The sequence below is a fragment of the Thunnus thynnus genome, chromosome 18, assembly GCF_963924715.1.
Source record: "Thunnus thynnus chromosome 18, fThuThy2.1, whole genome shotgun sequence".
Lineage (NCBI taxonomy): Eukaryota > Metazoa > Chordata > Actinopteri > Scombriformes > Scombridae > Thunnus > Thunnus thynnus.
This window is the reverse complement of record NC_089534.1, coordinates 23386482-23404463: the sequence shown is the minus strand read 5'-3', so window position 1 is coordinate 23404463 and position 17982 is coordinate 23386482. Positions and strand designations below refer to the sequence as shown.

The 17982-nt window shown below is 37.2% G+C and overlaps 1 protein-coding gene across 3 annotated transcripts; it reads right to left on the bottom strand.

The window, feature by feature from the left end:
* Positions 1-311: 311 nt before the first annotated feature.
* On the bottom strand, positions 312-17752 carry knl1 (kinetochore scaffold 1). 3 transcript variants are annotated; one of them, XM_067571693.1, is made up of 36 exons: positions 17591-17752; positions 16374-16408; positions 16145-16181; positions 15981-16040; positions 15723-15805; positions 15577-15632; positions 15467-15488; positions 15314-15357; positions 15154-15206; positions 14070-14976; positions 13835-13853; positions 13651-13694; positions 13487-13542; positions 12511-13189; positions 12276-12291; positions 12092-12135; positions 11928-11983; positions 11133-11631; positions 10515-10567; positions 7308-9629; positions 6221-6350; positions 6056-6114; positions 5861-5959; positions 5659-5768; positions 5336-5426; positions 4850-4966; positions 4660-4747; positions 4388-4450; positions 4263-4302; positions 3993-4097; positions 3520-3620; positions 3055-3120; positions 2084-2193; positions 1765-1886; positions 1181-1306; positions 312-956 (listed from the first exon to the last, which is right to left on the bottom strand). In XM_067571693.1, the coding sequence occupies exons 2-36, from the start codon at positions 16400-16402 to the stop codon at positions 860-862; spliced, it is 6603 nt and encodes a 2200-aa protein (XP_067427794.1). In that variant the 5' UTR covers positions 16403-16408; positions 17591-17752; the 3' UTR covers positions 312-859. The 3 variants fall into 3 exon arrangements, with proteins under 3 accessions (XP_067427794.1, XP_067427792.1, XP_067427793.1); XM_067571691.1 differs by having other exon boundaries at positions 12276-12294; positions 17591-17751; XM_067571692.1 differs by having other exon boundaries at positions 12276-12294; positions 13835-13850; positions 17591-17751.
* Between the last annotated feature and the right edge of the window lie 230 nt (positions 17753-17982).

Below are 17982 nucleotides of genomic sequence, written 5' to 3'. Positions count from 1 at the left end.
AGGTTGTACACAAGCTGGTGAAGGAAGGCTGAGAGTGTAATATGTACATCAATCATCACTAAAGTAAAGCAACCTTTATTATTCCATACTGCACTAATCACATTTCCTGTATTCTGGCAGATTGATTAACATTCATGGTGCTCTTCTCTGTGCTTTGTTACCCATTTTGGAAGATTACAATATCATAAACAAAATGTAATGACAGTTACTGCAAAAAGCAAATTCTTAACAAGTGCAGTTGTATTACAAAGACACAAAATATGGTGAAAAGTCACTACTTCTTGCACACCCAGGACAAAAAACACAGACTCTGGAACCTGTACATCATTTTATTTTTTATAGCAAAAGGTTGATTAATAGAATTTTAAGTTTTTAAATTTTCAACACGAGCCTTCAGAAACTTCTGCAGGATAAACTGGACTAATGAAACACTTTTAGCGCTGACTAACAGACACACTATAAACAGACTTGGAAACACTCAGTAGCCTAGCAACACTAAGGCTACAAACAACCCATAATGCAACACTCTCTGTATGAGCCATTGTTACATTCTCCATTCAATAAGGATCTCTGATCTTGTGAACACGCTATTGTCTAGTCCTCCAAAATAAGACGACACGCACTTTCTTTTAAAAAAATGTCATCTTCAAATTAAATATGGTCTTAGATTTGGGCAAATATGATAATATTAATTTGCAATGGAAAGCAATCAGAGAGGTGAATAGATGAGAAACAGACATGAGTAAAGATTATAAACTGTACAAAGTGAGGCACACAACAAACCTATCAACATTAATTTTTAAACATCCATATTGTACAAGAGAGATGGAGGACAATCAGTCTTAATTCCATACTGGTCTCAACGAAGTAGATTATCATGAATCTTCTTGACAGTCTTCGTCAAGACGTTCCGGGCTGGACTGAACGATGCCACAATCTCTTCAATCTGCTGGATCCTGCACATACAAGAAATGTAAAATAGTGTTTTTTTTCACGTTTCTTTAATGTTTTTTCTTGCCTTTGGTTGTCTAGAAATTACCTAACACAGCTTTAATATTCTTGTGCTACCACAACACTGCTGTTAGTGTGTTGAAAGGTGCATATCACTCCACTGGAAAGCCAAGAGAGGTCTATCTTAATTAACACTAAATGTATTCATTTGTATTTGAGTCATACTTACGTTGTGCTTCCAATGATGTTTTTGAAGCTCTCTACTTGCAGGACATAGAAGTAGCCGGTCAAACTGACAGAGAAGATAACCTCAAACTTGGAGAATTTCTTGAGGCTGCTGAAGACAATCCGTACTCTGCAATAAGATAACGGGATTTTAGATTATGTAGCTTTGTTTTTGAAAAGATGTGAAATCTGTTCTACTTTAACAATTTAAGAAAGACCATTCATCTTTCTTAACAGGATTTTGAGTAAATGTTTAAAAGTCAATAAGAAAAAGTAATTTTGAGCATTTTGGAATCACCAAATTAGACTGCTAGTGGAAGCAACTCATATAGTGTTAAATTACTGCTGCTGGTGCACAGGGCTAAATTATTGCAACCATTACATTATAGAAGAGTTTCTGTTGTTTTCTTTTTATTATGAATTGAAGGCTGAATTTGTGCTTCAAATCAATATGTGCACAATCATTTTCATTGCAGTTTCTAATTCCTGTACTTCATGAAGGCAAAATAAACTAAAATGTTGATGATGTATCATCATAAAATTATCTAAATATTAGAAGGCTAGCTAACTCTAGCTAAGAGTTCTTACTGAGTGTCCACACAGCTGATGTCCAGGATATCGAGTCTGAGACCGCCCCACATTTTCAGCAGACGCACCTCCTCTCCCAGCAGACGACAGTGACTCACCACCAAAGCCACATCATGGAGCAGCTGGATACAAAAGATAAAATACCTCAGTGGAAAGATTCAGTGCGACTTAACTGTAACCATGACAAGAACACCATTAAAAAGACTGAATGTTTGGCAACTACCACCTTCAAATCTGATCCTAAACAAGATGTGACAACACGTGATCCAGTCAACAAAAGCCATGTCTGAGTCTTACTTTCAACTCCATCCACACCTACCATTCGGACATGTCCATGTGTTGGATACTTCTCCACCCAGGCAGTTTCTCCTTCGATGTACTGAGAGACCAGTTTGTGAACAAGGCGAGCATGGCACTGCGACTTCTCATCTAGTTAGAAAATAAAATGTACTTTAATTGTTTTTAAATAACCAGTAACAAGAATGTCCCTCATGCTCAAAACACCAATGGTAAAAACAGACAACTTGTAATACATCAACATGCTTTGTATTTGGACTGCGTCTGGAGATTAAATGTATCCTGTGGTATTTTCTTTATACATAAACATAGTAAACAAGTAATGACCAAGGATTACAGTACTATATTGCCCCGAATATAAGACAAAACCCACTTTTCCAACACCTGTTTTTTGAAAAAGCACATTTTCATGCTCGTCCTGTTGGGAAAGTTTCTATAACAATTGATGCAAGCGTTGAAATGATTTTCTTTGGCAGTTGGAATTTTTCAGACTGGTTTTTGAGCTCTTAGTTGCCTGTGAGAGAAATCATTTTTGGCTGCTTGACAGGCGGTTCTTTTCTTCAGTAAAGACACTGGGAGACAAATCATTTCCTCCGCAGTAGAAAAATGTGTTACAGGAGCCTTCAACAACTCCTGCAGGTTAAACTGAACTAATGAAACGCTCCTAGTGCTGACTAACAGACTCACTATAAACAGACTTAGAAACACTCACTAGCCTAACAACACTAAGGCTACAAACAACTCATAATGCAACACTAAGACGACACGCACTTTCTTTTTTAAAAAATGTCATCTTCAAATTAAATATGGTCTTATATTCGGGCCAATACAGTAATATTCATCTGCAACAGAAAGCAGAGAGGTGAATAGATGAGAAACAGACATGAGCCAAGATTTTAACCTGTACAAACAGAGGCACACAACATGCATATCAACAAAGATTCAGAAGAGATGACATGAAATACTAGTTTTTGTATTTTGTACTTTTCTTACCATCAAGTTGAAATTTGAAAGTGATGTCTGATATTTTGCGCTCGGTCTCTTTATCAGCATCATTTCCTTCAAAAAACAAACATAAAGTTAAAGATGAGATGAGAAGTTCTGCTGTGAGTGAAAATACAGATCAGTCCTTTCAAAACCACAAGTTTGTAAAAACACTTTTAAACACAGTTTTAAATACTGTTAAAAAGTTTGGATGGGGAGCAAAAGTCAACACTCATGTCAATCACTCTGACATGAGTGATTGAAGTGTGGCTAAAGGTTCATTATGGTTTAAATAATGAATCAGCCTGTGGAGTGCAACAATGTTTTTTAATTTTTTTTAAAATTTGCCTGTAGAAATGCAAATGCACATTTAAACACAACTCAAAAAAATGATTGTAGCATGTCAACTGTTAAAAACAATTCACTGCATACCCTCCCCTGGGTGTGTTTAAGACCACGATTAAAAAATCTTACCATTGGAGTTTTCATACATCAAATGCAGATACAAGGTTTCATGGAGGAGAGTGTAGAAAGTGCAGTTTCCTCTCTTCTCTCCAAACCTCCATTCATTCACCCTGAGGAAAGGAATTAACAAAAAGCTAATCACTCTTTAAATATAAAAGCTGAAAAACTAGAGCTATAAACTACAAAGCCGATATACCTCTATATAATCAGTGTCATCATATATGTTATCCAATATTTTTTATTTTTTTAAAGTTACATAGGCAGCATTTTATATATATTTTATCTTTAAAAAAATACATACATATATACATACATGGAAAGAATATCAGCCAATATATCGATATTGGATTTTTTTTACTCCCTAATATCAGTATTGGCCCCAAAAATCCAGAATCAGTCCGGCTATAAAAACTCATTTATCAACAATTAATAGTGAGACAACTGTCTTAAGATGTGAAAACACATTAAAATCAGAAACTGACGTATGCAGCATGTCGATGTGGCTCTCAAAGTTCCTCGTCTCAGCTTTCAGCCTGTTCAGTTTACTTGAATTCTGCTTCTTCTGCATCTCCAGTTCAGCTATTTGTCTGTGGCAATGAAAATAAAATGCAATGAAAAGATATATCAAACAAAAAGAAACCTTTATGCATTTATACTGTAGTAAGTATGTAAACATAGTACCTAAAGGTAATAATCTGTCTTCCTGTCACACTTTCCATGGAAAAGTTGCTTGTTAAATATTCTCAACTTACCGCTCGTTATCAGCCATTGTTTCTGTGATTTGCTTCAATCCTGTTTAAGAATAACTCAATTATTTACTTCATTCAAGGACATGAAATACAAAAATAAATAAAAATGACGTGGTATCACAAGTTACCTTCTTGAAGCAATTTCAGACTTGGTTTGTCGTCAGCGCCTTTCTCTTCAACTGCTGCAAGTTCTGAGAAAAAAACAAAACAAAAAACAGTTAAGGTGTTACTGCCCTTTCACTTTCTGCTCTACTTTTATGCTGTAACCTGACATATGTCCACACTGACACAGCTTCTTGTATTGGTTTGCTGTAGTGACTTATTCAGTCTATTTATACTAACTGAACAAGTAGCATTATAAACCGAATAGTCATGTGTCATTTTTCCACAGTAGGTATACCTGTTTCTAATTGACTAATGCAGTTATCCAGACTTTTTATCATCTCATCTGCTTCCTCAATCGTCCCTCTCAACTTCTGTTGCTCCTCCTGAAAAATGAAAAATATCACTTACTTTCCATTTAAAAACACTGCACATCTCAAAACATTCCCTATATTGCAACTCAGTATTTCAATGTATTTCTTTCTTACCCGATTAGCCTGAACAAGATTTGTGTACAGGATTTCCTTCATTTCATGTGACTGAACTTTGCTCGTCTTCCTGAAGAAGTTGTTTCTCTCTTTTAGTTTTGCACCAAACGATTTGAACTGTGGGAATATAATTAGGGTTAGGAATAAGTTTGTAAACCAAATTCATAGTATTTCTGTTAGTCACACACTGCAAAAGGCAAAACAAGCTCCACCAATTCAATAAAAAAAAAAAACTGTTAAAAGGGCTTGTACACTTTTCTGGTGGACATAGATATCAGAGAAAAAGGAATAAATGCTTGAGGTCTTAGAGAAATTTGTTTGGAAAGGTATATAACTGCAATGTTGGGTTGGGTGGGTGAAATTGTAAAACATTTTGAATGGTTCAAATTTGCTTTAGCTCTTGTGTATTGAGCCCTTGCAAAGTGAAAAAATCAACACAACCATGTTAACAAAGAAGAAAACAAATCCCAGTTTGAAAAATAATACCTCCTTCTCTGAACAATTTCTCATCTCTTCCCACAAAGGTCTATTAATGATCTTCAGAGGTTTGTCTAGATCCCGCATTCGGACTTTTAACCTGGAAAGAGGACAAAACAGGCATGTCTCTTAGCTTCTGTTATAATATCTCATCTTTCAGACATCAGTCACACACTACTTCTCACAACAGTTTCTACCTATAAGAACAAACTACAGAGGCCTCTGATGGGGTGCTAATAATGAGATGTGAACACTCAAGACTCCTGATGGAAATAGTCAAGTTAGATGGGACGGATTTGTCATGATTGCATTATATAGTCACAGGTACATACCCTTCCACCTGTTCTGTGAGGTTCAGGACGTCTGTCTCATAGACCATCTGTTTAGGACGGATAATGTGTCTGTCTTTCAATAAATCCATTGGTGTACGATCCGTGTTGGGCTGCAAAAACAAAATAAACGGTCACATCAGTGTATTTTGCTGTTATTTTTCATATAATGTATATATTTTAATATAAATGAAGTTTAACCTACTCTGCCAGGAAGGACACTTTGCCGAGGATTATGGATGACAAAGTCTATGTTGAAGAGTTTAAAGAACTCTAACGTTGTAATGGTGCCGTCATCCAGTTTCTGTAATCAAAACATTAAAAGGCAATTAAATAACTGACATGAAAAAATATGGTATTTCAAAGATATATTTATTAAATATATGTAAAAACAATATACCTTCTGTACATCATTGGCATAGTCTTCAAGCTGGGATTCAAAGAGGCTGTGTTTAAAAGCTGTAAAAAAGAAAGATATTTAACACAACCAGCATCTAAACAAAGCATGGACAAATGAAGATCTTGATGAGACCAGACTACATTATGTGAAACCAGAAAAACTTACTGGACTCAAATGTAGCTTCACATTTGCTGTTGGTTGTGTGAGTATTGTTGGAGAAATCCATAGTCTGTGTGGTCATGCTCGGAGCTGTAGTAATGTTACCGTCACACTCCGTAACATGAGACTGTAATCCCTGGCAACAAAATGAAACAAAGGGGGAAATTTTAAAAACACAAGTGATCAAGAAATTGTAATGTAATATAAAGAACCGCCAATCTCAAATAAAAGACAGTATTCAAATAACAGCCTGCCACTGAGGAGAGGTGAGTTAACTTTAAATTCAGAATAATGCATTTCCACAGCTTAAATTCCCTCAGTACAACAACATAGTCATCATACTCACCAATCTACAGCTCTGAGTTTCACTTTTTCACACCAATACTGATTTCATTCATGACAGAATGGATTAGAGCTGAAACAATTATTTAAGTACTTCATTAGCCGATTGACAGAATATTTTGATAATTGATTAATCCTTTGAGTCACTTCTGAAGCATGTTCTCGGTTGTGAGAATTTGTTTCTCTTATGTGAGAGAAAAAGGAATATCTTTGGGTTGTCGACTCTTTTTTTGGACAAAACAAGCAATTTGTAGATTTACTTTGGACTGTAGGAAATTGTGATGTTTAACAATTTTTTGACGTTTTATAGACCAAGTGATTAATCGTATAAATAGAGAAAATAATAAGCAGATTTACTGATAATGAAAATAATTGTTGTAAATAACTGTAAAACTATTTATGTGAAACATCATTGCAAGACGTGTTGAGTTTCATTGGAGGAAACATTACTGCAATCGAAAAACGTCCAAATGAAAGTGATCAGAAGTAATTAGTGAATAAATACAGCATTTCTGTTTGAGAAGAATAGTAGCAGAGTGGTGAATATGACATAACAGTTTTTGTACTGATGGAATTAGTGCAGTGGAAATATACATTATCCTAAATTTACCAAGACAGCAGGTAAACATGGAGGAAATTTAGTTAGCTTAAATGAAGGTATGTATTATATAAACATGGTTTTCTCTGCCATTGAGGTAAATAAAGGCCCCAGACATTATTTGAGAATTTACAGTATTTTGATTTGACTTACCATTTCAACAATGTCAACGCTTGTCTCAACAGATGCTTTTATTCTCTTCTCATCCTTCGTATTATTTTCATCTTCTGGCAAAGGTCTCTTTTTTCCTTGAACAGCACTGAGAAAGTCCTCTTCAAATTCATCATCCTCTAAAGCCTCATCCATGTTGCTCTCTTGGGAGGGACTCACTTTTTCTGTGACTTTCTGAGGACTCCTTGTGTCCAGAGTTTCTGATAAATCTTCAAAGCTACCAAGCTCTTCATCATAAATATCACTCACATCATTGTCCAAGTTGCTCAGTTGATTGGGAGCACTGATGGTTTTTGTCCTTGTATGTTCTCTCATGGAATTCACATGACTTGAGTCCACCTTCTTTGGATGGCCAGTTTTGCTTCTTTGGGGGAGTTTTGGCTTAAAGCCTCCCATGGAGAGTCTTGACACAAGATGTTTAGTATTCAGCTTGAAAGGAGTTGTAGTAGTTGATGTTTGCTCTCCTTGTGGAGGACATTGAGCTTGTGTATTTTCTTCAGTGTTTGCCAAACCCATTTCAAGTTCAGGCTCCACAACAGGCAGGGATTTGGTTTTGGTTTTGTCCAAGTCGTGGTCCAACTCAGGCAAAGGTGCTGTGCAGCTGTCCATGGCAACAGTATCGGGAGATGTATTTATCATGTGGCTCAAACGCCTTGCTTTTGACTGGAGATCAGCTAAACTCATTCGTCTAGACTTGCGTGAAGGAAAGGCATCAACATCATGGTCAACTGCACTGGGGGAATTTTTCAACTTCTGTGATAAAGGACTAGTTTCATTTCTTAGTTCAGGCTTTTTCCTGGTCTTAGTTTCATTTGAGTCAGGAGAATCTGGAAGGTTTGTGATTTCCCCACCATCAGGGTTAGATGGTTCCAGTGCTTCTTTGCTTCGTTGTGAAGTTATATCAGTTTTCTTCGAATGGTCAGAACTGGCGTACCTGTCTTGTGTGGAAGAAAGACATTGAGGCGGTTCATCTGTACACATTTCTCCCAAAATGCGTCCTGTTTGAGCCTCCATGATATCTATGCTTACATCGTCCTCTGTATGGTCTGAATTCCCATTAGATGATCCTCCTTTCTTTGTGGTTTTATTTACAGACTTCTCCATGATAGCTGCAACACCACCTGGAGCTTCGTTTTCACTGTTCACACCAGCTTTCTGTGTTTTATGCTGGCCCAGAAAGCCGTTTGTGTCAACAGTTTCTTGAAAGGATGTTGCCACTGCTTTGGTGATCACAGGATTAACCCAGGATCCACTCTGCTTGGACAGTACGTTTTTAAATCCTGGATCCAAACTGAGTGCTGATGAAGATCTGTTTCTTCGTGAACTTGATGTCTCACCTCTCTTCTTTACAGTTGTTTCCACAGGTGGAAAATCCATGTTTCCGCAGGTGGATAAAATGTTAGGACCTTGTTTTTGTGAAAGAACAGAATCTGATACCAAATCAGTGGCAATGTTTACAGTGTGACTTCGTGTCACATCCATTGCTGCATCATTTGTGGTGAACCTCATTGTCTTCTCTCCGCCAGTAGGTAAAAAGTCCACATTTTGGTGTGACTGCAGTTCCAAATCAGTGGCAATGTTTACAGTGTGACTTCGTGTCACATCCATTGCTGCATCACTTGCAGTGAACCTCATTGTCTTCTCTCTGCCAGCAGGTAAAAAGTGCACATTTTGGTCCAATTGTGGCTCCAAATCAGTGGCAATGTTTACAGTGTGACTTCGTGTCACATCCATTGCTGCATCATTTGTGGTGAACCTCATTGTCTTCTCTCCGCCAGTAGGTAAAAAGTCCACATTTTGGTGTGACAGCGGTTCCAAATCAGTGGCAATGTTTACAGTGTGACTTCGTGTCACATCCATTGCCGCATCACTTGCAGTGAACCTCATTGTCTTCTCTCCGCCAGTAGGTAAAAAGTCCACATTTTGGTGTGACAGCGGTTCCAAATCAGTGGCAATGTTTACAGTGTGACTTTGTGTCACATCCATCGCTGCATCATTTGCAGTAAACCTCACTGTCTTCTCTCCACAAGCAGGTAAAAAATGCACATTTTGGTCCAATTGTGGCTTCAAATCAGTGGCAATGTTTATAGTGTGACTTCGTGTCACATCCATCGCAGCATCATTTGCAGTGAACCTCATTGTCTTCTCTCCGCCAGTAGGTAAAAAGTCCACATTTTGGTGTGACAGTGGTTCAAAATCAGTGACAATGTTTACAGTGTAACTTTGTGTCACATCCATTGCTGCATCATTTACAGTGAACCTCACTGTTTTCTCTGTGCCGTTGTCTTGAGTATCAAACTTGACCTGAGGGAGACAGTCAAAAATGAATGAAATTCATGAAAATGTACTCTAACATAACATTCATAGTTAGTATTATCATTTCGTTCTTAATAAAACATTTTACTATTTCAGTGTCGTCAATGATTTTAATAGTCTGACAACCCTTTCTAAAACAGAAAACATACAATCACTCTGCATACGTTTTCAGTGTTTCCCCTAGGTTGACTGCTTTGGATGGTGGCAGGTGTGGGGTTGGGGGGGTGTCGCTGAGCAAAACTTGGAAGAGACTCAGCAGCCAGACATTTGTCCGTTCTCAGTTTAGGAGCGGCTGAGATTGTCACTAAAATGAGAATATCTCATCCACCTTAAATTGGGGAAACAACAGACGAGAGCTGCAGCATTTATTAACTGACACACTGTAGCCTCTACTGTACATTTACTGCCAGACTGACAACTTATTGCTAACCTTTTCCTCTACTCCACTCGCATTCACCGTCACTTTTACGCCGCTCGCTCTCTCACACTTGCTCAACCACACACTCGCTATGCACACACATTACGAACTGCCCTATTCCTTAAAGCAGCTACGCTACTCTTACGACAGTACCATTTAATGTGGTTGTCCTTTGAAGAATGAGGAAAGGGAGGATTCTGGGATTTGATGCACTAGTTGATGACTCAAAACAGATCCATGGTAACATAGGCTGTTACTATGCTCGAAATGTGCAAGTGAAAATCATTATCACCTTATATATGGTATTACTGAAGAAAGCACCCGGCTGGCTGACCAATGGTGAAACTTAATCACTCACTCACTCATGGATAACTGCGGTTATAGGGCTGGCCCCGCTGATGGGGTCCTGCCAAAAAATGTCTACAAGATCTAAGTAACAAAATAATTGAACTCACCGGATGTCTTTGCATCTTGGTCTTTAAAGAAGCCTTCAATGAGGTTTCTAGACCTAAATGTGGAGATACAAAATAAACAGAAATTAATTAAAACAAAAACAACTATCTAACCCAAAGTGAAGCACCCTGTAAGTTTTTCATAATTCAGTCATTATGATTTCTGTTCCCTTGTTCCACACAACAGGAAAAAACAACAACTTTGAAATATAAAACGGCATCCCACAATACAAAAATAAAGTTTTTTAAAGCCATATATCAGAATTCACATTATCAAATTAACAATTTGTTCTTTAGTTCAAATGTTACATTTTTGGTTCATGTCATTCTTGTCAATAAGCACAAAAAACCCAATACTTAAAAATCATTAAACTTAACTGAGGCACTCCTGAAGTTGTTCTTAGTCCAACTATTACTATCCATTACTTGGCAATATTGCAGATACCAGAAAAATGTTGTACAAGAGGTTTAACCTCTGAACCAAATTAGTTTTTTGTCAATGTTCTCATTTTCATCATTGTCCTCAAGTCCCATTTTGATTAGTCACACCTTTTTTTTTTTTTAATATAGATATACACTGCTTTTCAATTGAGTCAAGAGAATCTGGGATGTTTGCTATACCTTTAGTGTTGGATGATCCCAATCTTTCACTGCTCTGCTGTTGCAAAGTCGCCTCTGCCCTCTTCAAATTACCACTTGGTGGGTACGTGTCTTGTGTGGGGAAAAGACACTGCAGAGAGTCATCTGTACCCATCATTCCTATAATGCGGCCTGTCTGAGCTTCTGTCATGTCCATGCTTATGTCATCTTCAGGACAGATTGTACCTCCATTAAATGATTCCCCACTGCTCCTGGTTTCTTTTCCAAGATCAGCCCTCTGTGTTTTAAGCTGGGCCAGGGAGCTGTTTGTGTCAACAGTTTCTTTGGAGGATGCTACAGCAGTCGGAGCCATTGGGTTGGAAAGGCTTGCAAGGGAGTATATGTCAAAACTCTGGCTTGGAGGAGCTAATAGACCGCTGGCAATGTTAACAGTGTGACTCTGAGTCACGTCCATTAACGCATCATCTGCTGTGAATCTTATTGTTTTCTCTCTGCATTCATCTTCTGTGCCAAAGTTGACCTGAACAAGAAAAAACATTGTTACCATATACTCACTAAATATGTACGTTCAAATCATCTTTAATGAGCATTAAAACACAACATTTTGAAAATATACTGAAGAATTTTAACAGCAATTTATACATAAACCAAGAACTTTCCAAAACCTAGCATATGACTTTACATATACTGTATGTTGTACTTTCCATGCAGTTATTAGTTTCACTTAATGTTACAACAGTATGAAAAATTATTTTCAGACTTTTGCAAAACAGATAATTCATTTGAACAGCAAATAAAAGCAGTTATAAAACTCACCTTTGACATGCTTTGACGAGAAGCACGTAGAGACGGATTCTTCAAGGACGTCATATCTAAATTTGGAAATTGAAATGCATTAATGAAATTTAAACTTTATTCAATCATAAATGAAATTGTTGCAGCAGAGAAATAAACACAGTTGTGTCAATTTGCCAACATACCAGTTGTGTGTCGACGCCCTTCTTCAGTGATCACCTTCTGCACCCTTTAGAGAACAAGACAGAAAAGGTTTGAGCCACTCGTTCACACTCGAATGTTGACTGGTTTGGTGAGATTTTCAACTGAATATTCTCATCTAAAATTTAGTTGAATGGGCAGACCAAGTGAGGGTGTAAATAAACTTACCTATTTCCAGTCACGACTGCTGTGGAAAAAAGTTTGGACAAATGTTAAAAAGCAACTTACAAGAGACATTATTCCACAAACTGGAAACACAACAGCAGACATGTAGTAAAATAATATTAGCATCTCTGAAACATACTGTATGTTGATGCCATGTGTCGAGTCAAGGCAAAATATACATAAGTGCTGAAATAATTAGCCTGTTTATTAATCAGTTGACTGATAGAAGTTTCAGTACCCTTCAGGTCAGATGATCCCTGTGTTTTACTGCTCTGCTGTTGTGAGGTCTTCAGGTTCTCTGCTGACTTTGACCCTCTGTCAGAGCGGGAGTACATTTCTTGTGTGGGAAAAAGACACTGAAAAGGATCATCATCATCAGCGAATCCCACGATGCGGCCTGTCTGAGCTTCAGTCATGTCCATGCTTATATCATCTTCAGGACAGAGTGCACCTCCAAAGGATGATTCTCTAATATTTTTGGGTTTATTCTGTGACTTCTCCATAATAGATGAAACAGAAGTTGGAGCCTGATTTTCTTTATCCACTTCAGACCTCCGTGTTTTCATCTTGGCTAGGGAGCTGTTTGTCTCCACAGTGGCGTCAAAGGAGGCTCCGGCAGTAGGTGTCATTCTGGTGATCACAGGATTAACACTGGGTTCACTTGGTTTTGAGAGATTCGAGAGGAAGTCTTTAAATTCTGGATTGAAATCCTTCTCAGTTGCACCTTGTCTCTCTTCCAAAGATGAAGCATAGTCCATTTTTCCACAACTGCGAAATACGTCAAGACTCTGGTTTGAAGGAGCTAATAGACCACTGGCAATGTTAACAGTGTGACTCTGAGTCACGTCCATTAACGCATCATCTGCTGTGAATCTTATTGTTTTCTCTCTGCATTCATCTTCTGTGCCAAAGTTGACCTGAACAAGAAAAAAACATTGTTACCATATACTCACTAAATATGTACGTTCAAATCATCTTTAATGAGCATTAAAACACAACATTTTGAAAATATACTGAAGAATTTTAACAGCAATTTATACATAAACCAAGAACTTTCCAAAACCTAGCATATGACTTTACATATACTGTATGTTGTACTTTCCATGCAGTTATTAGTTTCACTTAATGTTACAACAGTATGAAAAATTATTTTCAGACTTTTGCAAAACAGATAATTCATTTGAACAGCAAAGAAAAGCAGTTATAAAACTCACCTTTGACATGCTTTGACGAGAAGCACGTAGAGACGGATTCTTCAATGATGTCATATCTAAATTTGGAAATTGAAATGCATTAATGAAATTTAAACTTTATTCAATCATAAATGAAATTGTTGCAGCAGAGAAATAAACACAGTTGTTTCAATTTGCCAACATACCAGTTGTGTGTCGATGCCCTTCTTCAGTGATCACCTTCTGCACCCTTTAGACAACAAGACAGAAAAGGTTTGAGCCACTCATTCACACTCGAATGTTGACTGGTTTGGTGAGATTTTCAACTGAATATTCTCATCTAAAATTTAGTTGAATGGGCAGACCAAGTGAGGGTGTAAATAAACTTACCTATTTCCAGTCACGACTGCTGTGGAAAAAAGTTTGGACAAATGTTAAAAAGCAACTTACAAGAGACATTATTCCACAAACTGGAAACACAACAGCAGACATGTAGTAAAATAATATTAGCATCTCTGAAACATACTGTATGTTGATGCCATGTGTCAAGTCAAGGCAAGATATACATAAGTGCTGAAATAATTAGCCTGTTTATTAATCAGTTGACTGATAGAAGTTTCAGTACCTTTTGGGTCAGATGATCCTTGTGTTTTACTGCTCTGCTGTTGTGAGGTCTTCAGGTTCTCTGCTGACTTTGACCCTCTGTCAGAGCGGGAGTACATTTCTTGTGTGGGAAAAAGACACTGAAAAGGATCATCGTCATCAGCGAATCCCACGATGCGGCCTGTCTGAGCTTCAGTCATGTCCATGCTTATATCATCTTCAGGACAGAGTGCACCTCCAAAGGATGATTCTCTAATATTTTTGGGTTTATTCTGTGACTTCTCCATAATAGATGAAACAGAAGTTGGAGCCTGATTTTCTTTATCCACTTCAGACCTCCGTGTTTTCATCTTGGCCAGGGAGCTGTTTGTCTCCACAGTGGCGTCAAAGGAGGCTCCGGCAGTAGGTGTCATTCTGGTGATCACAGGATTACCACTGGGTTCACTTGGTTTTGAGAGATTCGAGAGGAAGTTTTTAAATTCTGGATCCAAATTATGCGTTGACGAGGATACATTTGTGTCGACGGTTGCTGCAGCGGTCGGAACCATTCGAGCAATCAGAGGATTAACACTGGATCCACTGGGCTTTGAGAGATTCGCAAGGAAGTTTTTAAATCCTGGATCCAAACCAGGCACTGACGAGGAAAGACTGATATCCGCGTTTCTGCCAGTGGATAGCGATTCTGGCCCACTGATCATGTTTACTGTATGGCTTTGGGTCATATCCATGGATGCATCATCCGCAGTGAACATCATCGTTTTTTCTCCACTTGAGGAGAAAACGGTTCTGTTTTGATGCGGAAAATCTGCAAGTAATTCTGCATCGTTGGCAATGTTTATAGTGTGACTGTGGGTCGTGTCCATGAACGCATCATCTGTAGAAAACATCACCGTTTTCTCCCCGAAGTCATGCCCAGAGTCAAAGTTGACCTGATGAAGATAAGTAACTTTATGTCAATTAATGCTCACTAAAAAAATCAAGTTTAACATGAAATAAAGCATTAATACAACAAATATAATTACAACAATGTAATTGAGCAATTAAGTGATTGTGACAATGGTAAGAATCACAAAAATGATGAAACACCAATGTGACTCCAAGCTCACCTTATCCCTTTGTTGAGAGGCATGTAGAGGGGCATTCAATAGGGTCTCCATTCCTAAATTTAGAGACTCAAATTTACTAAGAGCCATCTTACAGTGTAATATATAATGTGAGCACTTAGTAATAGTTTTTTTTTTAAAGTATAAATATTAATATCCCTACCTGTGATTTGTTGAATCCCATCTTCAGTGACTGCCACCTGGACTCTTATGTAAGAAAACACACCATAAAATATATACGTTGTTAAAACAGACACATTTTAAAAGTTTGAAGCTGTAAGTCTAAGATTATCATCTGATATATAAGTCATCTTACCTATTTTGTGTGGTTGCTGCTGCTGTGGAATAACACAGGACAAGTATTAGAAAGCTGCTTAATATTTTAGAATTGTATACAGCACTTAAACATAATACTATGTTACATACTTGTTGTCATTAACTCTTGTAATTGACTTTGGGCAGGAGAGGCATTGTTCACATCCCTGTAAAGATAAAGTGTTGATCAGGATGAAATATCAGTGTCTTTGTGGAATATGAAGAATTAAATGACTTTGATTTTTCTAGTGTCTCACTCTGAAAACAGAAGAACATTGTTGGCAGCGGCAAAACTGACTCTTCTTGAATTCCTCTTTTCCACAGGTTTGGCACATTTCACCTTAATAAAAATGATAATTAATGTTATTACCTCTCAGTTTTATTCTTTTATTGATTGTATTCTTTAAGTATATTATGGTTGGAGTATCACTTTAACTAGAAACAAAAATCTCCACTATTTTATATAGTGTATAAACACAGTCAGGTAAAAATCTCAAGTCAAGTAATCAATTTACCGCATTTTCCTGTTGCACTGGGTCAGGGAATATGATTGATTTCCGTGGTGCTTTCAAAATCTGAAAATGATAAATTGCAGATGATATGGTTCATGTCATTGATTTGTTCACAACGAAGTTAAAAATATGTATACTTAGTCCATAAAATTATTTGTATCACTGACAGAAGAAATGCGCCTCTTGGTGAATCCACCGGTTTCACTGTAACATAAAACATGAAACACAGTATTCAGCACTGGTGTATTTTAAGTGCAATGTAAATAGAGTCATATCATAAGACACATGTCAATGCCAGGTGTACAGAGGGCCTTTAGGTAAAGTGTAGAATGTAGCTTTGAGGTTCAGGCAAAAGGTACATGATTGCTTTTTCTCAACAACATAATTTTCACTCACTCAGTCTTGGCAGGATCTAGAGGCTCCATCTTCAACTGTGAAAATATGAAAACAATGTTTGTTCTGTTACATACAGGCAAAATTAAGGCAAAATTCCATTATCCTACAGCATGTATTGCCTTCGGCTATTAATGAATAAGAAAAATGACAGCCACAAGTTAAATGTTTGGGTGGAATTTCAGCTAGATCAGCTGTACAACAGTATAATAGGGCTGCAACTAACATTTTCTTTTCCCATTGGTCAGTAGATCGGAGTTGCAACAATTAGTTGATTAATTGATTAGTTATCACCGTTATTTACTTTGCAAAAAATGTATTTTGTCGTGTTGGAAAGACAAGGCTGGTCCAACTTTTAATCTATTTCTTGATCAAATATCTTATTTTATTCCCTTAGAGAAGTGGTCATCGGTAAACAAATCATATGATTTTTGGTCATCTTATACCTCGTATTTGGAAAATGCAAAATGCCAGAAAGAGTGGATGTTCTGTTATTAAAAAAGAAAGTTTGGAGGAGTGTTGGTAAAGACATCATTTTGGCTCATTTTTTATAATTGCAGCGCTGTTTTGGCTTTTTGTTGGTGTTGTTTGTTTGTTAGTGGCCTAGGGTTGGGGGTCGGAGGTTGTTGAAATGTGTGGACTGCATTGCTTATCGTATCTATAGTATGATGAAATGGGAAACAATTATAAAAAAATATATACTGCAAACATTGACCTTCACAGGCAACAGCAGCTTAAGTTAATATTCAATCTGTATTTTACAATTGTTCTTCATGACATCAGTGGGAAATACAGGACTGGATAAACATGAATTACGCTATATAGTTATTTTTATGACTGTGCACCAGATTTAAGTGACTTTAACTTCATCAACATAATCTATAAAATAGCGTACTTTCACAACAATTCATACTATCAACATGCAGCCGACATTTTAACGTAAGATTACGCAGACGTTAGAAAACGTATCGACAAACTGAACGTCAAATTAATTTCACCTTTGTTAACAACTGCTAGTTTTCTGCTCCTATACACCTCTTCCAATCAACAAATAAACATTTCGTATTAATTTCTAATAATGACAGAAAAGAAAATACAACGTTATTGACCTTTTCCAGACATATCTTACATTTGTGTAGACTCGGCTGCTAGCGTTAGCTAGCCATTCACAATATGAACAAAAAAATCAACTGAACATCAAAGAAACATATTGTGCATACCTTGTAGTTGTTATGAATTAAATCCTGGTATTTTACAGCGGACACGGTTATGTTATTACTTATTTTCTAACTTATATTTGTTTTCATGTCGCTCCTGTTTAATGAATTGGAGCTGACGTCAACGAGCCTTGACGCTAACGTCTTGGGTTTTGAATTTAGCCGCCTCCGCGCGTGCGCAGTGCAGTCTTCCTGTTGCTTTGGTATACTTCATCGATTCCTCTACTTATTTCGGTTACTACAGTAACGTTAAAGTTTACTCGACAAATGATGTATCATAAAATGCGTACGTTGATCTGGGATTAATTAAAAAAATAGAAACCTTCTATTCTTCTATTCTTCTACTTCTATTTATACAGGAAATGACGTAAACAAGCCGGAGGTGACCACAGAGG